The sequence below is a fragment of the Platichthys flesus genome, chromosome 4, assembly GCF_949316205.1.
Source record: "Platichthys flesus chromosome 4, fPlaFle2.1, whole genome shotgun sequence".
Classification (NCBI taxonomy): domain Eukaryota; kingdom Metazoa; phylum Chordata; class Actinopteri; order Pleuronectiformes; family Pleuronectidae; genus Platichthys; species Platichthys flesus.
Window position 1 is genome coordinate 19,435,092 of NC_084948.1, and position 25,917 is coordinate 19,461,008.

At 41.6% G+C, this 25,917-nt stretch overlaps 2 protein-coding genes across 2 annotated transcripts; one reads left to right on the plus strand and one right to left on the minus strand.

The window, feature by feature from the left end:
• Window positions 1-8,540: 8,540 nt before the first annotated feature.
• On the plus strand, window positions 8,541-18,267 carry aadac (arylacetamide deacetylase). The gene is made up of 5 exons (XM_062386842.1): window positions 8,541-9,036; window positions 11,196-11,424; window positions 11,980-12,049; window positions 13,828-13,999; window positions 15,508-18,267. Exons 1-5 carry the CDS (start codon window positions 8,896-8,898, stop codon window positions 16,132-16,134), a joined length of 1,239 nt encoding a protein of 412 aa, XP_062242826.1. The 5' UTR covers window positions 8,541-8,895; the 3' UTR covers window positions 16,135-18,267.
• Window positions 18,268-20,347: 2,080 nt separating this feature from the next.
• On the minus strand, window positions 20,348-21,846 carry LOC133952183 (succinate receptor 1-like; the record flags this gene model as incomplete). Its single annotated transcript, XM_062386520.1, has 1 exon — window positions 20,348-21,846. A coding segment is annotated over one exon (981 nt), but the record flags the coding sequence as incomplete, so codon positions are not given.
• Between the last annotated feature and the right edge of the window lie 4,071 nt (window positions 21,847-25,917).

Consider the following 25,917-nt stretch of genomic DNA (forward strand, 5'->3'; position numbering starts at 1 on the left):
AGTTGGAATAAACAGCACTGTGCTTTCACAAATCTATAAAATGTATTTAAATAACTTTATTACAGCAGGAGCATTGAGCAGCTAAAGAGATGTTACCTAAAGTCATGTTGTCTGATCTGATTAAGTCTCCACGACCTGACTCTGTTTTTTCCATCTGTTTCTCTCAGACAGAACCAGACTGTGAGAGTTCAGCTACTGGACATGAAGCAACATTTAAACTGAAAAGTTAAAAGTGACTCAGAAGTCACGCAGGGGGGAAACTATATATTACATTGTGTGGTATAGTCATTAATGGTGACCTGCCTGTTTGTCAGCATGTTTCCTCCATTAAACACAGTAAGTCTATGTTGTTATGAGTTATTTGGAACCATTGCCTCTTTCACTTCGGCTATGTTTATTTATGTTGCATTAATTTAACTTAAACACAAAATCAATCAAATATCACTGAATACAGCTACTGTTTTCTTTTTTAAATATATCTTCTGATTGCAATTTCTGGAAAAACAATTCAGTTCACTTTGTAGAAACTTGTTAATTCAATTATATTTATTCAATAATTTCAGTTTGTAATTTCCTAATTTGAACAATCTACAGTTGTTTCAATGCATCAGTAAAGCTGAGCACATGAGCCATACATTGTTACCGTTGAAACGACATCTTTGACACTCTTTACATGTGTGTGTGTGTGTGTGTGTGTGTGTGTCTGTGTCTGTGTGATGTTTTAAACATGTTGGTATCACAATGACTGTGATCCAGTAACAAGCCACAGTGTGTGGGGCAGGTTGAACCGTTTTTGACCTTTTACCTCCAGGGGTCAGCAAAGCAACACATGCTGTAACCTGTGTGACCTTCAGAGGTCACAGAGAGGCTGCAGACCAGGAAGTCTGAATGAGTCCGGGTATATGACATTTTTTATATTTTATTAAGTTGTGACTGTCAATTGTTCTAAAAGTAAGCTGGTATAAAGTGATGTCATCGTATTACTTGTTCAGCCACTGGGGGGGCTTTGTCTGCCCAGCATGCATCTGTATGACCGAGCGAGGACAAAGGGGTATGTGTGTTTGATTATATCAACCAGTGTGAAGCCTGGAGGTTGTGTACATAGTTTCTGGCATATTCCATTCAAACATGACAAGTTAAATCATTAAATAATAATAATAAGTCAATTTGACAAAAGTGGACATGACAAATACAGACGACGCCAACTACTTATTTTCAGAATCAGATAAAGCTACAGTTGAAACCATAGAAAATCAGTCCACATGCTGTTTACTGCTGCTGTTTATGAAGGTCTGCGGTTTTAATGCTCAGGGCATTTTTTTAAGTCATTTTACACGCTTATAATTCCCCCTCTGAAACCTCTTTGTTTATTTGATGATTAATTCTCGGAGCTCTTAAATAGGAGCAAACCTTGAACAACTGCAGGCTTTTGACCTGACAACCACAATGGTTATGAATTGAAACGTAATAAAGATTTCCAGTATCTAGGTTATAGCACCATCTGCTGGAGAGTGGAGTTCAATAACTGCAGTTTGACAGATCCAATTTAATATATTAACTATACTGTATATTTCTGCAGTAATGAGTTGATCCTCCTTGGTTATGACACATTTTAAGCACAGAGCTCAACTTGTTCTCTTGAGAATGTTGATAAATGACATAAGTTTGTTTTAAATCATTAAAGGAGCTAGAACAGTGCATTCTTCCGCTGAAGCGGATTATATCACCATGTTGCATAAGAATGTATTTAAATCAGAAACTTAAATAGCATGCACTCAGACATCTTACAGCTAACATTAGACACAGACAAATCATCATTCTCTGATGTAGATTACAATGTTATGGTGCAAATATTTCAAAGGTTCTTATAAACTCTATAAGTAACAGAATAAAGATCATCTCCCCAAAATCAATCTTTATTCATTACCTGATCCTCATCAATTCTCAAGTAAAAGTTGATGGGTTTCAAGAAAACTGCTTTTGTAGTTTTTGTGTAATCCTGTCAGATGAAGCTTTAATAGATTTAAATGTTTGTTGTGTTTTAGCCACGTTAGCGATGTATCTGTACGGATGACAGCGCCGGCCATCCTGCCTCCCAGACCGAATTCAGCCCCCTCCATTTGTTGAGCTGCAGTATTTCCCTCTATAGCTCCACCATGAGGTTTTGTGGTCTGGACTGACCCGTCTCTGCAGCTTTTGTGTAATTATGTCACGCAATCCGGTGCAGATAAACTAACATAGTTCATTGTGATGATATTAACCTGCTTACTTTAACGTTTAGCTGAAACCGCTGCTTGTACTTACTGTAAGTACAGTGGTCCAAACATCACCAAACCTTCTTACGTTGGTGAAAGTTGAAGCACGAGTCAAACACAAAAACGGCCTCATAAATTCATTGTAACTGAAGGTTTTAGGGTTTTGTTCGTTTTCAATCATGATTTACCAAGATTGAATTGTCAATGTGTAACCGCAGACACAGATACCCGCTAGTATCCTTGTGTCTGGTGATAATGTAGCATGGAATCAGGTGAGAGGCCAACATTCCTTATGACAGAAGTGTTACATAGGTGACTACTGATAAAGAGCTTATCCACTGCAGTTTCCTACACCCAGTCCCATGATCATGAGGCACAGTGTGGAAATAATAAACCCCCAGATCCTGCTTCGGTTACCGGTCACGTAGGGAAGATGTAGTGGAGGAGGGGGATCGGATTCAAGGTCGAGAGTTTACAGTAGGGATGAAAAAGTACGTTGACAGTTAAAAGTCCAAACTGCATGGAAGTAAAAGTGCAGCTCTGTAATCTTCCAGACTTCACGTTTGTATTCATGACTCAGCAGGTGAGAAAGCTGCAGGTCAAATAAAGAGAAATGAAAATGGCAAACAACTCTGCCAAGTATTTTCGAGTCCAAAGCATAAATACCCTAGAACATTAATCTTCATTATTTGACATGATCTAACCTGTTCAAGCGTGCATGCAAATTCATTATTTAAGCCTTTTGGGCCATTTCCTATAAAGCTTTCCACTCAGTTATGTAACTGAGTGTCGGAGAATAGTTTCTCCTTTCACCCAATGGTTGCTTACACATTGTTTTTGATATTTTGCAATGTATTGGTAATCTATTTAAATCTCTTGTGAAAGTCCTTTCAAAGTGGTCGTCTGTTTTTATGATGCCCAAATTATCATATACTTTTCTTAATGTTGGAAAATCCCTTGGCCAGACCAAAACCAAGAGGTTTGTCCCCCAGCACTTGAGATTCTCCAGCGTTGGCCAAATACATTTCTTTCTCCTGAAGCCCCAAATCTTTTTCAAAGTATGGGTCACGTTCATGAATTCGTTTTTACTTAGAGGGTTTTCATTTTACAAAAATTGCTAGTTTCTGTTTTTTTGAAAGTGGCATAACTCAAACAAGTAGTGCATGTGTTGAGGAATGTTTTCAGCCATGGATTAATACCCATTGGATGTTTAGACCTAGGACGGTTTGTAATACAGTTCCCATGTTTAATTGTAATGAAGGAAGATGCTTCCCACTGCAGCTTTGTAAATTATACTGTGTGAAACCACAACCTTCACTCAAGAGCAAAAACAAGTCTTACGATTATTATCAATATCGACTACTATAAGAAAATGTTTATCTTGATGTCATTTTTGTCCCTATCGTCAAGCGCTGTTGTCATGAGATTTCTATAACACAATGATTTCAACCTCATTATCTTCTAAGGCTTCTTTAACTTTGTTTTGGAATAAAAAAGTGTTTAGTTTGGGTTTGAAGCCACAACATTTTTCTGTCTCTTATCTGAAATAGCAGCATCAGCCTGGCAGCTCATTACCTCGATAGATTGGCTGTCCATGTAAATAACATCGCCGCATTAACTTAAAAGGTCAATCGCTGATTAAATATCTCGTTCCACTCATTTGCCAAACACTGTCAAGTAAATTAAACAAACATGCCGGCAGGTTAATTTCTATTGGAATACAATCTCTAAGGATAAATTGCTTGTCTTCCAGGTGTGTAGGGTGCAGAATGAAAATTATTGGCCCTAAAGGTGAAACAGGGAGCTTCAGGGATTACGATGGAAGTTTTCTGGAAGTAGGTGAAGGGAGAACTCAGGCAGAAGAAGGGTTCATTGAAAGCTTGATGTAGACCCGGGATGAAACAATAGCAATGTTAGAGTAACACGAGCAATCTGATGATTTCTTCCTCAGCATCCAAATTCATCTCCGTCAACTTGCATCACCCATTCCAACAGCACACTCTGTGCTCGCTTCCCATTGGACGGTTAAGTCTTAAGCATGCATACCTAACTAACGTTGTGTCCTTACGTCTTGCTACTAATGTAATGCAGAATAGAGTTGGAGTCTGTGCCTCTCTCTCTGGGGCATTTGAATTAGAAAGTCCCTCAGCGTAGACATTACAATGTACTGCTGGTCGGCCTGTTATCTACAACCTGACCTTGGGCACTGGGAAGAGAAGAACGGAGAACGTGTGGAATCAGACTGTTCTATTCTGCTAATGGTGCCAGACAGCTGTAAAGTGTGAGGATGGTCCGAAATGATTTCACAGGGATGAACAGGTTTCTGTCATACTTGTTCACAAATCCAATCCAATCAACCAGTTTGGGGAACCAGTGCTTTAAAAACACCCGTAATACATTATAACACAATACAGCAAAATACAACCTCACTGGTCAAATTTACTGATGAAGGTTGTGTTGGTGTGTAATGGTTTTGTGTGGGAATGTGGTTAAAAACACAATAGAAATGGTACACAGTGTTGTTCAAACTCAAACTTTAGTTTTATTTATAAAACATCTAATGTAAATTAATTGGCAAATCGATTTGACATTTAATAAATTATTAATATGTTATATATTTATGAATCAAAGAAGAAAATTGTTGTAGCAACTTAAACAATTTGAAAAATAAAATGAATTGAGGTTTTTCAAATTAAAGGGAATTACTTGTGGTAAAATAACTTGTTAACTTGAACAGACTTAATACATTTTTGTGATACCAATTTAAGTAATTTGTGGAGTTATTCCAACAATCGGTGCAGATCAAAAGAACTAAATAGTAAAAAAACAAGCACAGGCGTGAGAAGGAGGTTGGTCCAGTGACGCCGGGCATCTGGCCAAGCTCAAAATTACTCATGGGCAGGATGTTGCTCGGTTTCTGGCCCACAGCTTGAAACCAGAACCAGTCGGTTCACCCTGTTCAACCACGGAGGATTATCTCAAACAAATACATTGCTCGGCAAGTAGATAGATATGTTGTTATGTTTTTTAGCCGAAGAGACGACATGGGAAAGTAACAATTTTCCATTGTACCTTGCAAGGATACTGTAACAGATATTCAGGAAAGTTTCCAAAACGTGATGTATCTGACTCCAGTGCTTTCTTGTTCTGCTTTTATAATCTCTTGGTGGATCCACCCGAACAGAAAGTGATAGAATATGTGATAGAGTGTGATACTCACACTTCAGTATTTGGGTGAGTTTGGTAAAATTATTTTAATGTATTTCCAAGCAAAAATATTGCTAAATAAATAAAAAATGTATATGACATCTGTTTAAAAAATAAATTTTTACTGGTTTCCAGTACAAGGGCATCAATTCTGTACCGAATTGTAAACTGAATTTTAGCAGGATTTTCTGTTTTCTCCTCTGAAATGTCAGCTTAAATCTCCTGGGTTTCATAGAAGGATGAAGAGTTTTTACAGGAAACTACATTCATTTCATGAAGCTGAACAGTTACTTCTCTATGGGGATATTACAGAGAGGCAAACACGGAGCATTTCAGTGTTTGCTTTAAAACAAAAATTCAACAACGTTAATAAATGAATGGCTCTGGTATATCCTGGGTCTGACTGTGTCCTCAAAAATATTAGATATCACATATCCAACGCTTCCTTTTTGTTATAGTGTCGTGTTTGAAATCCTCTGGAGCTCAAAGAAAATGATCTGTCCTGCTCTGATCTTTCCTGTGTGTTTATATTTTGTCAAGGTCAACGCCTACATGTCAATTATCCACTCACTACATAGTTTTCATTCAATTAATTGGTAATTTGATGGTTAATGGACAATGAGCTGTTCAATGAGGTTTGTGTAAACTATTTTTTTATTGTTTATCTTTGCTGTACATATTACATATATTGAAATAAAGGATTCTAAACCCTGATAGACTCGGACTAAATGCATGAGATGATTCCGAACCAGTAAACTGAAGGAAGTCATACATATTCCTGGGTCGTGCCTGTTTTCTTTCAGGAGAGTGGACATGACGTTTGAAATCTCCTCAGGGAGACCGTGAAGGAAAGACATGTTCTTTTGAAGCGACTCGTGAGGATCAGGGGAACTGAAGGCTTCTTGTTAATGTGTCTGTATATTTCCATGTGTGGATCGAATCTTTCGGGATTAACTCAGAAGGTTAAAATATGACATATGGAAAGCTGCACACAAAATGCACATGAATCCACGTGTGTTTTCCTCTGTTCACTCAAGTCAGGGATGAAGTGTGTTCACAGCTTGAATTCAATAACATAGGAGAAAGATAGAAAGACTTATGCATGCATAGGGAGCCATATGTTCCTATATTCTGGCAACTGTCAAGTTCATCAGCAGTTCGCACATGCATTCATAATTTATTGATAAACTATTTATGTTAAACTCATGTCTAACATTATTAGGCTGAAGTTTGCAATACGCCAAAACCTGCTCCTTGATTATTTAATCATAAAAATATCCTTCTCTCATCTCAGCTTGAACTCAGGCCTCTTGTCATGCAGCCCATCCACTTTGCCTCAGCGTGAACCACTCAGCATCATAAAGTTCCATCTCCCAACACAGCATTGACAGTGAAGGGCTGGACTGTCCCTGATGATACCAATCTGATATGCCTGTGCTGATGTATTAATCCCAAGAATGTGCACGCACCACTGAAAGAAACGTGGCCTGGCTGCACAATCTCACATTTGCATGCAAGTTTGTGGGCTCACTTAGGCAAACACACACATGCACATACCGGCACATTGCACGAAACACATTCACACGTTCACACTTGGGTACTAAAACTCCTCGCTGGAGTCTTTGGAGACATTTTTCACATGTGCTTGAGCTACCCCCACACACAGCAGGGTGCTGGGCAGCCATGAGGCACGGTGCTGCACAGCATGGTTCTTACGTAGATGAAGATAACATCCCCCACCCACGCACCCTCCGACACCCATCGTCCCCACTTCGGAGATGCTGCGAGTGAAGGGGAGCTCCATGAAAGATTCACTAACCGACTGAGGTGGTCTCCCTCAGAAGCGGAGTGGAGGCCGGTGGTTGGAGGCGAAAAACAGGAGGGAGGGGAATTCCAGAGAGGATCCCAGAGCGTCTGAAGTGTGATTCTGTATTCAGAAAAGAGATTAAGTATTCTACTGCTCAGCAGTGATCAGACTCACAGAGGCTTTCACCGAGCCTCCGACATACGCCGGATCCTGCGGATGGCATCTCCCTGCATGGAGTGGGATGCCTGGTGGAGGGAGACACCAGCCAATTCCAGTTCCAACCTGACCGAGAAGAACGTTTGAAGCACAGAGGTTCACAGAAAGTCACATGGAGGGCATGTGGTTTTTCTTTCTTTCTGGATGACGGCAGCAGAGAGCTATAGCCGTGTGAAAACCCATGATGTTCCACTACTTGCTTTCAAAGCAGATAGAGTGAGAGCCCGAACCTTGACCAAAGCTTTAAGTTTAAATCTCTGCCTTACTTTCTTTTCTGACTAAAAGCCTGAAGATGGATTTGAGATTTCAACCTGTCTTAAGCTGTTTTACTTAAGTGCAACTTTATATTTCTTATTCCTTTCTTCTTGTTTTGCTCTATGTGAAACGGTACCACAGAAAAACCATGTGAATGCACTGATACCACCATCAACCTGCCAGATGAAAATACAGCTCGAGTTTTGACTTTGTTATAACATTGGTTTAATTACCTTCATATGTGATGCTTCAGTAATTGCGGGTTTTACATTTCCCCTGGGAGACTTTGAGGCTATTAATGCTCGACATAATGAGATTCTCACGCCTGTGTGGACCTGCCTGACTGCTTCCCACCACAACGCAACTCCTGCAGAGCTAAATCAATCCCTCTGTGCAGGACCCTTTCAAAGCCTGAGTGCCTGAGAGAGTCATATTGCGTCGACAGTCGGGGCTGCCAAGAAACGACACTCATCTGGCTCTGGTACCCAATAATATTATTAGCTCTGGCTGCCTGACAACTGCGGTTAACTTGCACTACAGACACTTTGTTTTGCTGCGTTGAGGAGGTTCCTAGAGCAGAAAACACTGGACAATGATCCTTTACACACAGCTGACATTATTGCGCACAAACTGAAATAATCTGGAGTACTCGAAGAATTCCCCAGTGGTATAATATTTCTCATGTGATTCTTACCGTGTGCAAAGTTAACATTAGTGCACCGGCTTCATCTCGGCACAGAGTTCCCACACGCATCCTGTTCAAGCTGCAGACGTTTCAGAAGCACCTGAGGAATTTGCGGCGCGGGCCAAGGTGGGACGGTTCTGCCTCGTGAGCGCAGCGGGGCGTGCGCGCGCTCTCCAGCCTCCATATCAACGACACTGGCAATGACTTCCACGGCTGCACGAGACGCGGACACGCATCGCGGCACGCGCACGAGCAGCAAAGGAAAGCCAGGAACATGCACGCCGACATAACCATCAAATGACAACCGGGCACGTGCTGTCACATTTAGCTGGTGCGGAGTCAAAATTGAATTCCGTGCGTAAAAAGCTTTCCGTCGCGCGCCGGAGCGACTTGAGAACAGGCTGCAGCTCACAGCCCGTTGGTGTTTCGCAGCCTGCAGTCAGACAGTTGCCGGGGACGCACGTTGTAAAATGAGGTTGGGAAGCATAATTCTATTCGTCGCCCTCTGCTCGCTCACAGCTTATTATATTTATGAGCCCATTCCCGAGGAGATAGAGGAGAAATGGAAACTCATGCTGACCAACTGCTTCTTCAGAAGTCTCAGCCACATGGTAAGAATGATGCATACAGATGGATTCTGGCACCTCTTGGCTGGACATTAGGTCTGCATGGCTCTGACAGCCACTTTAGAATGGATCCCTACAGGATCAAATAGTCTTTAATCTACCTGTCTACCCTGGCTGTATTTATTTATTCACTTTAATACAAATTTGGATAATTTAAACTTCTATTTAATACAGTAATACTGAAGTTTGTTGCTGTTGTCTGTTCTCAGAGTGAGTATAAGGCGCCTCGTTAAATATTTACTGTGTTTTGCTGATGTAGATATACTGTACACACTTGTTACCCCAGATTATATCAGATGCTAATCCATGTGTTATATAGTCCTGCTCACCTGTTCTAATAATAGACCCTATTAAGGAAACTGTTGATGAGTGTTAGACGCCTGCGGTGCACAGAGCTTATTGTGATGTGTTTGCTTTAAGTGCTTACATGGTTGTTGTAACCTCAGAGCAAAATAAACAGTGGGTTTATTCTCATACGTCTTCGTCACTGTTAAAAGGTAATATTTAATCAATTCAATGACTGGGAAGGTCACATAATTTGAGTTATTAGATCACAGTTATGAATGAATTGAAAATGAAATGAATGAAAGCTATTTCTTGCTGCAGGGAGAGTGGGTTAAGTTTGAAAGACTTTTAGCATGAACATTTTTATTCTTAAAATATTCAGATTATCTTTATTATGTATTTTTTTGTTTTTTTACGTCTAACTGAATCAAACCTTTTACTTTAGCCGTAACCAGATGTCGGCTTAGGCATGCAGGCATCCTCTCGTGGTCAGGGGGCTTTAATTCAATTTTAGACTGGGAGAATGTAGACACTAATCGCAAGTGACAGTTACACTGATTAGACGCAATGTCACTTCTTGAGGTTGATTTAATTTTGCAACATGAAAAAAGGGGTTTGCATGAGATTAGAGCAAGTTTGACAAGAGCTAAACATATCATCTCCAAGAGCTGCAGGTGTCGTGCCTTGTTCCCAGTATGCAGTGGTTTAGAGAAGGAGAAGTGGGAAAAAGGTCATGGGTGCATACGGCGAAGCCTGGCCGGTGTGGTCCCATCCCAAAAAGCACAAATGGCTGAAAACCTTAATCCTGGCTATAATAGAAACACACGTCCTAGTGCATAAGGGGCTGCATGGCCACAAAGCGAGTCAGCGTGCCCTTTGTTGACCCCCGTCCACAGCAGAACGCACCTCCAGCATGCATGAGTCTCAGGAACTGAGCCACACAGCAATCAGAGAAGATGGCCTGGTGAAAATAATCAAATTTTCTTTTACATCATGTGAATGAGTGGGGCGAGAGGCTGCAGCAGCAGGTCGCACTACAGGGAGAGCACATGCAGAGTGCGGGGGCAGCGTGATGCTCTGCTTCTGGGAAAACCTTGCGTGCTTGCATGTGCTGGAAAAAAAACAAGTCTGATCCACTGAGGTCCCACCTGCAATTTACAGGACTTAAAGGATCTGATGCGAGAGACCCGGTGCCTGATACCACAGGGCACCTTCAGAGGTCTTGTGGAGTCCATACCTCAACGGTTCAGAGCTGTTTTGGCAGCACCATGGACTCTTACGCAATGTTAGGCAGATGGTTGTAGTGCTGTGGCCGAATCGACGTATGTTCCAGTACTTTTACAATAAGTTTTAATCTGTTCCGTGCGGCTCCTTCTATTATTACTTCAGTAAATGATCATTTTAATTATTTTAGGCAGAAAGTAGAAGAATGCTTCAGTAGTTTTCTTTTCTCCTTTCATGATATGAAAGCCTGATACTTTGGAGTGGATGACTCTCTGAAATGTGGCCACAGCAGAAGTGCATCAGCTGATTCCCCTCATGCCAGCCACAGACTGCTTGCCACATCTGACAAGATCCACCAGGGGTGAAGCTTTTATAGCCTCATTTCTTTTTTAACTCATCAAAGACGTCTAAAGATGAATAACTCCAGGGGGCTTCTGACGTGTTACCAGACAACATTCACATGACTGTAGCCTCTCCCTCGCTCGCGCTGTGACGTGGTCACATAGTTCAGCATCTTAGGGCTTTCTGTTTAGGATATTATGAGCTTTGGTCAGGGTGGTCGCTTTCGTAGAATTAACTGATTTACAGTAACTTTGCTATACAGGGTAAATGATGTAATATGCTTCTCTCTCCAGGCGGACCTCAGTGAACTACTGGGGCTGAAGGACTACATGGGGGTAATGTACATCATTACTCTGGCCGAAAGGGTGGTGCCCGAGTCCGACGAGCACGTCAAGGTGACGGAGGAAAACTTTGACGGAGTGGAGGTGGTGCTCTACCAGCCGAAGCAACATGGCGATGGCGAAGAACTCCGGAGAGCCATCATATACCTGCACGGGGGAGGATGGTGTCTCGGCAGCTCCCGTAAGTTGATCGGTTCGGCCTGTTGTCTGGTTCGTATAATTACGACTCTCTGACTAAAGTCTGCGTCAGAGATGGATGAGTGGGCAGTACCCATGTTCTTGTGATGTCTTCATCGCGCGGTAATAACACCATTACTCAGAGTCGGCGTTCACCGTTTGATTGATGTTATAAATGACTTTACAGGCGCCCGACGACAGCTGTGGTGACAGCTACATTAATAATGAACAAACTGTCAAATGCAAAAAAGCTTTCTCGGGTTCTCCTGGAGGAAATAATGTGCCGGCTGCCGGAGCGGTGGGCGACCTCAGAGGGTGTTTACCCCTGCCAGTCCAAAACCTAAAGACATGGCATGCAGTTTGACACATGGCATGCTGCTCGTGCAATCTGTTGACTGGCTGCAGCTATTACAGTAACGTGGCTCTTGCCAAGACAGGCTGCTAGACATGTTAATCTGCAGCGTTATTCTCATGTAAGGTGATGGAAGTCAGTCTCTGTGGATGTCTGAGGTGCTTTGGAATCTCCGTTCTGACCTGTCTGTCTTCTCTCTCCTTGCAGGAATGAGTCCATACGATCTCCTGGCCAGAAAATTAGTCACTGAGCTCGATGCAGTTGTTCTTTCTGTGGAGTAAGTATTATTCTATAGTCAGCTTTATGCAGATGATACGGCGCAAATACTGCTGAGTCATTAACACAGCAACAATTTCCCCCTGCATCAATCTCCAATTATAATGACACTCAGAGAGCACAGACCTCTGACAAGGCCCAACAGTCCAATGCAAATTCACTTGATCTGGATTTATATTTGGATTTGCATCAAATTGCTCACACTCATAAATGCCAGTCTCCTTAATAGTGTGTTCCCATTAAAAGCCACAAATTGTTCTCAGAGAAATCAACAGAAATGTTAAAAGAACATTCTATCTCTATGTTAAGAAAGTGATGGATCTTATCCTTAATGACTTCTCTGACTCTGTATGCTTCCTCCACTAACCGCAAACTAAGAATCAAACTTGCAGGGTGCTGCCCCATCTCACCATGTCAAATTACAAACATTAACTTTACTAACTGATGTGTAACTGATGAATAAAAAAGCCATTTTTCCTTAGCACTTTTCCGCGCACATATTTTCTGTTTTTCATGAGCCTGTCCTTTTTTAGCCACAGAACAGATGGAAGTGAGGATGCAGTAGAAACAGGTTTTCATTGCTGAACTCACAGTAGGTCTTTGGCACATCCGCTTCTAAGTCCTCATCTAAGTCCTCTGCACTGTAACTTTGTCCTGCCGATACTCTCTCTATCCCCTCATTCACCCTCAAGGTTTTAGCAGTCAACAAGTTAGGTGACTCAGTCACTAAGTCACATGTTCTTTTTCTTATGTGTGCGAATTGTGTTTGTTGATGCACCGTATTTGACAGTGCCAGTCGGACTGGATCGGTGTGTGTACGGGCTGTGGGAGCACACTTCCTTATCTGCCTCCATCCAAATTCCTGTGTGCAATTTGTTAGAGGTTCAGTGGGTAATTCCAGCACTTCACGGTCTCAGGGTCAGCCATGTGTAACATTTTAGCTCATAGACTGAACCATCTATATAGATGACACCAGCAGGGCACGGGTCAGTGCAAAAAGAGAAAACTCTTTAAGTGAATGAATGTAATGGACCTTATTTTGCCCTCAAGCTGTTGCAACACATTTGAAGTGAGCAAGTTCATAGGAATTTATTTGAAATGACTTGGGTGTTTATACTTGTCTGTTGTTGGGTTCCTAGGATATTACAAAACACTGCGGTCATGCAACTGAAACCTTTTACCAGTTTCCCAAGATGGTCTCACACTTTTGGACTTTTCTTGTTAATAGTAAAACTTCAGATACATTTAAAAATGAACCACAATGGTAGTGCACCGAAATTGCAAATACTTGTATGTCCTCAAGTATATGTGCCTTTTCATTATGATCCATTATGTATTCCCTGGAGGAATCATTGAAAATTAAAACAAACACAAACTGAAAGACCATTATTTTGTTCATGTGTATTAGTTGTCAATTTATTGCAATTTCCTCAGTCTCAGCTTTTCCTAAAACAGTGTGATTTTACATTTTCCTGCCTGGTTTGCTTCAGCAGCAGCAGCTTTTCTTTTTTCACATACTTCATTCTCCTTCTCCCAAACATGATCAGATTAAACAAGACATCTGAGTACTGTTTGTACTTCTGTTTGAAACCAATTTCAGTCTTAAGCTAATAAGAAAAAAACCTCCGAGGGTTTGTCCTTATTTCCATCCTGCTATGTCATCTCTTGACATTATCAACATGTTTACTTTTTCCCAAGCTCAAACAGTTTTCTGTCTTGTCCTGTCCTCTCATTTATTTATGTTCCAGCTTTAATCCTGTACCTTTTCTATTTTTAAAGGTACCGCCTTGCCCCTGCTCACCACTTCCCCGTCCCGTATGAGGATGTGTACCGTGTGGTCAAACACTTCCTCCAGAAGGGGGTGCTGGCCCAGTACTCTGTGGACCCAGGACGCACGGCTGTGTCTGGGGATAGCGCTGGAGGGAACCTGGCCGCTGCCGTCTCTCAACAGGTTCTGAAGCTTTTTTTTTGTCAGCATGGAAATAAAAATCCTATGTGACGAGATGACATGAGACAAGATGAATAACCCGGTTTATGGAAAATATTACTGAACCACAAGAACGCCTGTTTAGCGCCGGAGATGGCCAACATTGATGTACTCTGACATGTATAGCTGTGCGATGGATCTCAGCTATGTAGCGGTGTTCAATTAGAGCAAATTTCTCACAAATCCATGTTAACAAGGAGAGAGAACTCATTGCAGCTGAGCAGCAGTAACAGGTGTCAAATCCACAGTAAACAAGCACTCACAAGGATTTAGGTCAGAAGAGAAAGAACAACCACATTTTCCACAGTGCCAACGGCAACAGGTAGCTGAGGACATAACGTGAGGCTGGAGACAGTGAGCCGCAGCATAGCAGGAAGTGCAACTCTCCCAAGATAATCTCTTTGGAATTTCATTTTCTAATAGTGACCTAAGTTTAGGTTGTGGGTGAATTTTCTGATGCTACCTGCGAGCTTTAGCACAGCTTCACAAAGTCTTACGAACAGATAAGACTATGTTTTGTTGTATGCACGATTAAAGGCCATAAAGGATGAGTTGAAAACTCATCAAAATGATTTTTCATCTGTATGTAAACACTGAGCCATGCAGCATGGGCGGATTGGTTGCTACGAGAACCGGGACTACACAGGCAGCAATCTCACGCCATTTCCAATTCTTCCTCACATCAACTGTGATGTCGGCCTATAGAGCCAAGAACGGCTTTACAGGACTCCCCACGACTTTTCTCCTCATGCCCATGTGTGATCATGATGTTGGCCCGGCACCAGGGGCCAATGCTGGCCAAGTCATGGCGAGGATGAAGTCCTCTTTTTACTGCACCACAGCAAATATGAAGAATAATCATGGGAAAACTGTAAAACTAGGGTTTCCCAGAAACGTTCTTGTTTCATGTTCCCAGGTATAGGAAGTATATATATATATATATATATATATATATATATAATACCACTAAGGTTCAATAGTCATCTTATTTACATTTAAATTCCCTAGATCCGGATTTATATACTGAGGAGCATCAAATTCATAAATATCAGTCCCCTGAAAATGCTAGATTTTTTTTAAGATTCTTGAATTATTTTCTGAGAAATCCGAAACAATTAGAAAAATGCCTTCCCTCACAATGTTAAAGAATTTGAGGAAACTTTTTTGATTCAACTGTTGCTGGACCACGTCAGTACTGAGCCAGTCCTCTTATCTCCCTGCATCAATGAGCAAAGCGCGTTCTAGCCCGTTTGTCCTCACGCAGACAGTTACCGTACATCATTGTAATTCTTGGCAGCTCTATGGAGACAAAGACAAATTGAGAAGGCTCGAAGTTGACAACCATGACTGGTACATTTGATCACTTGCTGTTGACTTAGAAAAACCATCAGCTCATATTTCATCTGATGGAGAAATAGACTGTTTTCCTTTAGGATTTTATTTGATTTTATTCTCTCCATCTCACTCCACAGTTACTGAAAGAGCCTGGACAGCAGATCCAGCTGAAGGCCCAGGCGCTCATCTATCCAGTGCTGCAGGCGCTGGACCTCAACACTCCTTCATATCAGCAGAACCAGGACATGCCCATTCTACCCCGGACCCTCATGGTGCGGTTCTGGAGCGAGTACTTCACCAGCGACAAGGCTCTTTTCAGAGCCATGATGGCGAACACCCACAACAACCCTGAGTCCTCCAGCCTGCTGAAGTTTGTCGACTGGAGCGCCTTCCTTCCTGAAACGTACCACAGAGAATACAACTACAGTGCGCCCGCTGTGGTGCAGGGAGTCGAAGGGGAGGCAGTGGGGATGGACGGACCGTCGCGATCATTGGCCGACCCGAGGGCGTCGCCGCTGCTGGTTCCAGACACGGCCCTACGCTCCCTGCCCAAGGCCCTCATCATGACCTGTGAGTATGACGTGCTCCGAGATGACGGCATCATGTATGCCACGCGGCTCCGGGCTGCTGGTGTCGAGGTGTCACATGAACACTATGACACGGGATTTCACGGAGCGCTGATGTTCACCGTGTGGCCGACCGACTTCCTGATTGGACGCCGCATGACAGACAACTATATCAAGTGGCTCAAGGAGAACTTGTAAAAACTCCTGACTTGTCGCCACAACGCGCCAATGTTTGTTAAGGTGCAATTTGTTCTCCTTCTGGTGTTTAACTTTTTATTGTTTAATTCTTGTTTGTTGGTCAGGCTATAATTCTGTAAATATATTTAGAAATATGTTAACCTCATTTATTGGCCCATTAATTCATAAAATAGCAGGTCAGGAAATGAGAATTTGAAATAATATTTAAAAGTATTTCACGTATACTAGATTGAGTAAATAACAATTCATATGAAAATAGAATGGCACTATAGAGGGAACACCTCAACCTCATCTGCAGAGAATCCACATGAAACCTTATTGGGTTCATTTCTGACCAACTGCATCTTTCCACTGAGTTTCATGCTAATCAGCCTTGTTGCTTTGGTGTAATCCTCAAAAACAAACAGATTCCTTCTCTTAGGCGGAGGTAATCATCACTTGTACACAAACGTGCACAACAACCATCAAATTACCCAGAGAAATCTGAGGGGAATGAGAAGTCAAACCCCACAACATCGCTAAAGTTGTTATTGGTATGGTCATTAATCTATTTTTAGCTGACTAACTGGCCCTTGCTCATTATTCCCTCCCCCTACAGGACCTGCTACCTGTCGACTGCCTCAAGATCATATTAGTCATGCATACCACTCATTACACAAATTGCTTTCCCATTAGAGGTTTGCAGAATCCAGGACAAATCTTGGCAAAGCAGTAGAGGATTGTTACAATCAGCAAAAAAATACAGTCGCCTCGGCCATAGTTCACATTCATCACTGAGCGCAAGCTGACACTGAAACCTGAGAACGTGTGGATGTTATTGCAAAATCACGTCTCTCCTTTGAAGGTCACTGACGTTGATTTAAAAAATTTAGCGAGTGCTGTTTTCTGTAAAAAGAGCAAAAACAAGGACAGAATTAAACCTGAGTAGTTTGAGCAACCAAACAAATAACAGCTCACTTATGCTGGATTAGTAACTATGGTGCAATTCAATGGTATAACTGCATCTAGTGTCATTTACACCCACATGCAGAAGTAACAAAATAAATACATGATTCTGCCTGTTTGCATTGTAGCATGAGGGCTACACCCAAATAAATATGATAAGCCACATTCCGCACAGAGTACTGCTGTTTATTTGAGTTAGATACAAGTAGAGCCGATGCTATAGCGCCCTCTCAGCAGTCCTCACACCGTGCATACACATGTGATGAATGGAAAAGAGACGGTGTTGCACTCTGTTAAAGAGAAAGAGCATCCTTCCAACACGTTTCATGCTCATCACTGGTATTTTTGTGTGTTGTGCTTCTAACTAACATGCAAACAAACAGACAAACTAGAATAGAACTCCTGCCTCAAGGCCGTCAAGATCCATGAATCATTGTGAGAAAAATTAACGAAAATGAATTTGAACCATGCCTGGATCTGCCCCCTCTTCCAGATCCACACCAAGATTGGTGGGGTGTTTCCTCGGCTCATGGTCGTGCCTCACCTAATCAAAATTTCACGGGAATTGGTTGAGTAATAAATAAGCTAGAATTTCACCTGTAAGACCATGTCCTGGCTTCATGAGGAAATTATGACATGAAACTGTGTGTAGAAAGAAGATTAAGTAAATGCCTAGCACATTTACTACATGCGTAACACTGATCTCACTGCAGTTTGTCATTCAACCTTTAGCCCTTAAAGTCCAAAAGTCATGACTTGAAACCATAAACTTGTCTCCCCCTGTTTATCTTTATGTCAGTGGGAGAACTCACCTTGTGTCTTCTGGCTATCAGAAAGATAACAGGGAGGTAAAGGTTCAACTGAGCTTAGTTGCAGTTGATATGGAACAGAAAGGATTTTCTTGACTCAGCTTTTAGGCTCGTCTTTGTTTCGATGTTTTCCCTCTGTCATTTTCTTTCCAGTGACTCGTTTAGAAAAAATACATTAAAACAACCTCTTAAAGTATGTAACTTTTCAAACAAGTCAAAGCACTGCTGAGAAACGTGGCTCTTCTCATTAAGCACTGCTTCGTTTTCAGTTGTAAATATTGCTCTTGCTATGTGTGTGTTGGATTCCTTCTCGTAGAGAGTTTGATTTGCATTTTCACTTTGATGTCATCTGACAATAAATTGACTTGACCTTTTACCACCAATGAGTTGTGTTTTGTGTGCGATCACGTCCCGCGTAAGGAAGAGAAAGACAAGCCAAAAATGTAATCAAGAGCATTTATTTCATTTATCCTTCGTTTTTTTCCCACCGGTTTGAAAGTTCAAGTAACCTTTGTTTTAAAACTCTATCCACATGCAGACATACACAGAAAACAAGGACAACTTATTTAATCAAATACAATTTACTGGCTTACAAACATAAGGCAAGAAAACACAGATGAAGACAAATGGAAACACAAAGACTAAGTACACAAGGGAGGCAGGAAACACGTTCGGACAGGTGCAGACAATCATAAGGGCTGGAAGCAGAAGAAGAAGTGATGTGATCAACAGTAACTGTCTCGACTCAGGGCAGGCATCCGAACCTATCCCAGGATTCATTGCGCTTCAGTGACAAAGAGTTTTTTCAAAGAGCTATTTGAACTGGCAAATGAGGATACACACACTTCTACTCAACCTAACAGGGAATGGTGCACATGTTGAAAAAGCCGAGGGGTGTTAAAACTTTCTCTTGTTGTCCAACTGCAGCTCTGTTTCTAGAGGACAGCAAACAGGGCGGGACGAGCTGGTGACTGCGATCATATACCTGAGTTTACACAGCGAAAGAGAACAGGAGGATATTCTAACTCCCGACAAAAAACAAATCCCCTCGGCGCTACACGGTGATATGTGAGGGTTTCATTTTGCAGAGAGAACAGATGATCCGCAACCAAACTGCGAATATGTCCACCAATCCACCACCCACACACAGATTGTACCCAAGAGGTCGGAGAGGCAGAGAGGCTGACGCACGAGTGTGAACAATCCATTTGCACGAGAGCATGATTCAGAAAAGGTCAACCTCGTTCGTCAAGAGGCATAAAACAAAACAAGCCACAGCTCCCGGGTGTGGAGTGGAACACTCGTGTGGTCCTGCTGTACACTGGCCCAGTGTGCAGACAGGCAGGCGGCTAACAACAGTAACGTGAAAAGGATTACGGCAGATGATTTAAACCGTGAATAATGTCTAGCTGTTATGTACAGATTACATAAGTAAAGTGTAGAATGTCGACAAGTGGTTGCTGTGTTCAAAAACAAGGATGTGAATAGGCACACACACACACAAATACACACACACCAACACAAACACACATACACACAGATAGGACGATACATAGGATTAAATAAATAGGATTTTCAAAGATCAAGTTCTCTAAATGAATCTGAAGCTAATTGGCTCATCAGGGCATTGTTTTTATTGCGTTAAGTCATTTTAATCTCTTGAGGAAACCACTTCAAGAAACCACACATTTAACAAACAGTAACCTCACAAAGAAAAGCTGTACAAATAGCATGTATCCTGAGATGCAATTTCCCCCAGCCTCAGTTGTGTGAACTCCTACACTGGATAATCTTTCAAAAGGGTTATTACATCAGGCTATCACATTTTATTTAATACAGTGCTTCAGGTTTGTATTCTCGTTTACTTTCCTGCTGCTATCTCTCACGGCTCCCTCTCGGGGCCGCTCCTCTGGCTTTCTTTACGAAACACGAAACCTGCACAGCTAATATTTCATTCTTTCTTCACCCTTTGTTCATCCCGGAGAGACGCCAGTGTAAATGAGATGACGGCTCAGGCTTCGTGTGATCGTGGTTAAGACTGAGGCGGCTGATCCTGGCCAATCGTGTGAAGTTAAATGCATTTAATGAGGATTCAGGGTTTTAGTTTAACAATCAGAGGTCAATGAAAGTCAAGTATGAAAAGTTATAAAACCTTCAGATCATTCCACCTTTGGACATATATATATATATTAGAACTGTTAGAAAATATCACTAGGTTTAAACAGATGATACGACAGAATAATAAAAAATATATAAACTTTTTTATAAAAACAATAATGTCTTTATTCATACAGAACCCCCAATAATAGGTTGCAATATGTTTTACACAAAAAAAAGTAAAAACATGCCAAATATAACATGAAAACGAATAAAAGCAGCGTTTAAAGAATATTATAAATACAAAAAAAGAAGTATAATAAATGTATACAGAACTTACACCAGTTGCACAAATACTTTCTTGAGAGGAAGCTACTGCTTTAGCCAACGTTGAAACATAAAATGTGTTTTAAAAAAAATTACAGAAAATTACAGTTGATATTTGTCATCGTTAGTAAAATGAGAAAGAGCCAGTTATAAGTAAAGGTATATTTTATTCCATTCAGAACTAATATAAGTACAGAAACAGATATAAACTGAGCTTTAATATTAAAACAGTAACAGGGACTGACCTTTCAATGCATGACGTTAAAAAAACATTGAAAGAAATGAATGAATTTTTTTAAATCAAGTTACAAAGAATAAAGTGAGGTCAATACAATACAACATTATAAATAATAGTCACTAAAAACATCTCTCAATATCAATAATAACACACAGTTTGACAATATTTTTGATAGATTTGTCTATATCTATGAAAACATTGTACAAAATGAAACAAAGGAAAGCATATAAGCGACATTTTTATAAAACATGAAATGTAAAGACGGAGCTGTTTCACATGTGTGGACGTGCGATACCTGTTCACGCAGGGACCTTGTCAGGCTGGTGGTGTTTGCCCTGCTGTCTTTATGAGCAGCTTCCTGAGCTTAGCAAACAGAAGCTGCCTGAACTTGTCACCCATGAGGAAGTAGAAGACGGGGTTGATGACGCTGTGCATGAAGGCCAGCGGTCGGGTCAAGATGTACAGGCCTTGCACGTACATCCACGTGCAGAGCTCCCCCCCGGCCCAGGGCTTCCGCGATGCTATCGTAATGTTTCTCAGCACGTGGTACGGAGTGTAGAGAACCAGAAACATGGCCGCCGCCGAGGCAACGACCCTGAGAGCCCGCTTGTACGATGTGGCCCTGTGCTCCAGAGCCCTTTCTTGGGCATGGAGCAGACGTGCGATTTGGTAGGAGAAACCGCACAGTGCCAGCAGGGGAAGGATGTAACCGGTCACGGTGAGCCCCAGGCTGTATCCAAATGGGTCAACGTCTCCTTTCAGGCTGGCAAAATCATTGCAGTGACTCAAGTTTTTACTCCGCAGGTCCTGAACCATCAGCGCTATCATCGGAGCCACCTGCACATTGACGGCCAGCCAGCTCAGCCCCGTCACCAGCAGGGCCGTCCGGGGCCTCAGCAGGTAGTGGTCCCGCGTCGGATGCTTGATGAGCAGGAAGCGGTCCATGCTGAGCCAGACCATGAAGAGGATGGAGGAGTAGAGGTTGACGTGCAGGACGTAGCGGTTGATGACGCAGGCGACCGGACTGGTTGTCGCTTGGTCGTTTGCATAGAGGTAGGAGAGGCGTGGCAGCGTGCAGAGGAAGAGGAGGTCGGACACCGCCAGGTTGAAGAGGTAGATGTTGAAGCTCTGCCAGACGGGCAGGCAGAACAAATAGCCGAGCACGACCAAGAGGTTGCCGGGAAAACCGATGCAGAACTCAATGGCATAGAAAGGGGACAAATAATACTTCTCCAGCACGTCAACTATCAGGCTGCAATTCAGCACCTGGAGAAAAGGGCCCAAAGGAGGCAATAGAAGAAGGCGAAAGTGGGAAAATAAAGACGTTAAGGATTGATTTTAAAAAAAAAAGAGATTTGGCAGAAAATAGCTTGAGGTTCAGTTAGCAACAGTGAACATTTGTATTGGATGTTTTAGAATGAGACTTACCATGGTGTGGTTGTTGTTGTTGCAGATGGTGTGAATGGAGAGTGAGACCACGAGCAGGTGCAGCCACTATCTGTCAGTGGAAACAGTAAACAGTGAATGCTGATGGTACCTCCACACAGCACGACACTGGAAGAGTCAGCGGCAGTAACTTATGGTTGACGCAGTCATGCATTATGTCTGTCATTTGCATTTACAGTACATTTACAACATATACCTGCACTGGCCTTTCAACAACCTCTTCAGTACTGTTGCTGGTTAAATAAAGGTTTCTGTTGAGTCTTATGTTACCATGAGGGAAATGTTGCCTTTTTTTCAGACTGGAAAAGTCACCTTAATCTTCTTAAGAACATTACCTTCAGTTACTAAACAGAACAGCTACAGGCTCAGGCTTCACTAACTACAGTTCACACTATGTTTGCTTTATGTTCAACTATAACAGTGTTTCAAATGTCAGATTTGTGATTATTCAGAACATTTTAATTCCCTTTTTCCAACTTTATTCTGTAGTTGTACTTACAATCTCCAAGAAGCTGAGCCGATGAAAAAATTGTTAACCCAAGGCAAAAACAAACAAAATTTAAAAAAAATAAACCCCCAAAGAAGTTGAATTTTTCCATTCGATATCTTTTCTCCGTCCTGAGACCAACGCAGTCCCCAATTACTTTAAGACTGACTACTTCTCTGAATTCAAGGGTTTATTAAGAAAAATCTTTCTGAGGTAATTTCCGCACCTTTTTGAAACTTCCCTTTTGTTTATTTTGGTCAACACATCCTGTGTTGGTTTCACATTCAATATCTCAAATGGCTTTATGGTTAAATTATCTTCATTCATGTCATTGACTTGTTTATTTAAGATCTTATCTGCAACTTACATTTCCTCTTCTATTTGTTTCTTTGTATTCACATGTTGAGTAAGAAGTCACTGTAATCACTCTGTGTTCGTCAGGTCTGTAACATTTGACTCTTTACCCCATTACATAAAACATTGTTGTTACATGTTTTATTTGTTAGTTTTGGCCGAGATTTACATGTAAAACGTACACAGAGTATACACATCATTGTTTTATATTACAGGTTCCGTTTCTTACATGTAGTTTTTAAGACATTTTCTGGAAAATCCTATTTTACTTAGTACAAATGACAGAAAAAGTACAAAAACTTCTGAGGCACTTAGACCCTAATCACTTGTGATGAGATAATAAATTGAACTAGTATTTAACTAGTACATTAAATACCAATTGGTCTTAAGTGAACAAATGTCAACCAAATACCATATTGACATACTAATTATAATAGTACTTTCACTACTGTTTGTAAATTTTTCATAGTTTATCCAACTAACATTTTCAAAGCAGGAATTGTAATTCATTACTTAGTAGTGTTGTGAATCTCTCAAAGCAAAAGCTCAATGGGATTTAGCCGAAGCTTAGTCGAGACCATCGAACCCTGTACTACTGATTTTTTCACAATCTAAATAAAAAAGGAATGCACTTTGAAAAGTTGACCCGTCATTCATGTCAAATGGACACATATATAAAGTATAGAGTAAAACCATCTTAAGTATAGAGTACCAATCAGTTATTAAAGATCTGTTTGGCCAATTAAAAGCTACTTTGGTTGTGAAAAAGAAATTCTGGATATTTTGAGAGACTTAAAGGTTTTGGGAGATTTTTCTGTATAAAAAGAATATATCTGATTTAACAGAACCTTACTGTGTTTTACTATTAAATGTTAATTAAGACTCTAGATGTACAGTCATTGGGGAATTACATTGTTACTGTCGACAAACTCCTCCTAAAATCTCTAAGAAAGGATCCAAAACAGGTTCTTCGCTGCAGTGTGACATATGAAGTATGAGGTGATCGACTATAGCTGCTTTGCTTAAAACAACAAGCTTGATTTGTATATATAAGAGTTCAAAGGTTCCGTGATATCATTCAACTGTAGTGAGTCGGCTTATTTCCAGGAAGGTTTGGATGTGGCATATAAAATTACTGAAACAATATATTACAATGTGTATCTCCACAGAGAAACACTAGGGCTTACGTTTGTTGATATGCAAATTAAAGTGATAATAAATAATTTACCTGTGAAGAGAATAAATGGAAATTAGTCATTGGAGTATTGAGAGGATAGAAACATGAAGTGGCGAGTCGGGACAAGCACAACTTTTGCTTCATGAGTTAATGCACCAGTTACAGATCTAAACTGGCTTATAAACCTAATATATCAGATTTACCTGGAAATGTGTCGACAAGTAATAGGCCTCTAGCCTGACGTTGTCAGACTCACAATTCTAGTCAGAATGTGAGTCTGAGACCGCTCCATTGGGCTCTCATTATGGGGCGTGTTTCAACTGACCAGAAAGTAAAATTCCTCTTCGCTCAATTGGATAGACCTACAACCAATCAGAGCAACGTAGTATGTGACGTATGCTAAGCAACGCATTGTGAGTTATTTACTAACCCGGGTTCACACCGGACGCTTCAGCGCAGCGCCAAGTCTTAAATAACAGCTGGCTCCCGTCCACTCCCATGTTAAAACTTTGTGCCGGTCACACCGGAGGCTGAAGCACCGCGAGGCAGCCTTGGCGCAGCGCGGTGCTTCAGCCTCCGGTGTGACCGGCACAAAGCCGTGCAGCGATCTACTGGATCAACGGGTGATATTATTAGCGCTGCCCGGCGTTGTGAACAGCCAAGCGCCGGGGCGATAGGGATTAGTGTGTTGCTTTGGCGTCGCCTCCACGTTCTCTGTTCCTCTTTCAAAATGAATGCGCTGTCGATGTCTTCTAAAACAGACTCAATGGCAGCATCTACACATCTCAGCTCGCCAGCGGCAGGCATGTTTGTTGAAAACGAATTCAACCCAAGGGCACTTTGATGACGTGGTTGATTACGTTACCGTTGATCATCTGTCAATCATCGTATAAAGCCCGCCCTGACAATCTGATTGGCCCGGTCGGGGCATAAGGCTAATAGGCCTCTTTAATTTAAGATAAGTTAAGATAATCCTTAACTAGTTCCTCTACGGGAGAGATTGATTATAGACATCGGAAAAAGTCATGAACAGGTAAACATGCAAAATACAAATAGAAAAGAAATAATACATACAGTCAGAATATATCCAATGAAAATGATTACCTATAAACCATTGGAACCCTTCTGAGTTTAACATTGAGTTCAACTCTCTCAGCATTTAGGTGTTCCTGTTTGTAATTTGATCAACTTTATCCACGTGAAAGTAATGTCAATACGACTGTAATCCCTTTTTGCTTTGGAAAATAAGCAGATAACTGGACAACACCAGATCAGTCCGTTGTGTGCGACGCCCGTCCTGCGGTGGCACAACACACTCTGATCGGGATGTTGTTGATTCTATCAGGGCGCCTACAGTATATTTTGGCAACAAAGCTTACAACGTTGGCCAACCCTTAGAAAGCACATGACCTGCTGCTGAGAGACATGTGAGACAGAGTCTGTGTTTATTCTTCTTCTTCTTCTTCTTTTTCTTCTTCTTCTTCTTTACCTCGCCCTGCAGAGAGACTAGGTAGACTGGGTATGTCCTGAAGAAACCCGGCCTGGACTGACAGGGGTTTGTTTGTTTACATTACTGCTGGATCAAGAGTAATCTTTCAGCATTCCTGCACTTTAGTAGTGTTGGACTTTGTTTTAGAGTGTGTGTGTGTGTGTGGGGGGGGGGGGGGGGGGGGGGGCAATGACTTTTATTTATTTAAATAACGACCTCGGGTTGACTTACGTTATAGTTTCCGCTGTTTGTTTAACTTATAAAGGATGTGTGATCATCTCTAAATTAACTTTAAATGGCCTTGCTACAGGTTACACAAAACAAATGTCCGTCCAATGTCAACAAGAGGACATTCTCAGAGCGTCAGGCAGTGCGCTCTTGGCTGCGTCCTCGATGGAGTCGTGCAGCAGGGTT

Bases quoted from the DNA above. Each gene is read 5' to 3' on its own strand.
- aadac (XM_062386842.1), top strand. From the start codon at position 8,896: ATGAGGTTGGGAAGCATAATTCTATTCGTCGCCCTCTGCTCGCTCACA. The intron at 11,425-11,979 runs GTAAGTTGATCG...CTCTCCTTGCAG, and splicing joins ATGGTGTCTCGGCAGCTCCC to GAATGAGTCCATACGATCTC. The intron at 12,050-13,827 runs GTAAGTATTATT...CTATTTTTAAAG, and splicing joins GCAGTTGTTCTTTCTGTGGA to GTACCGCCTTGCCCCTGCTC.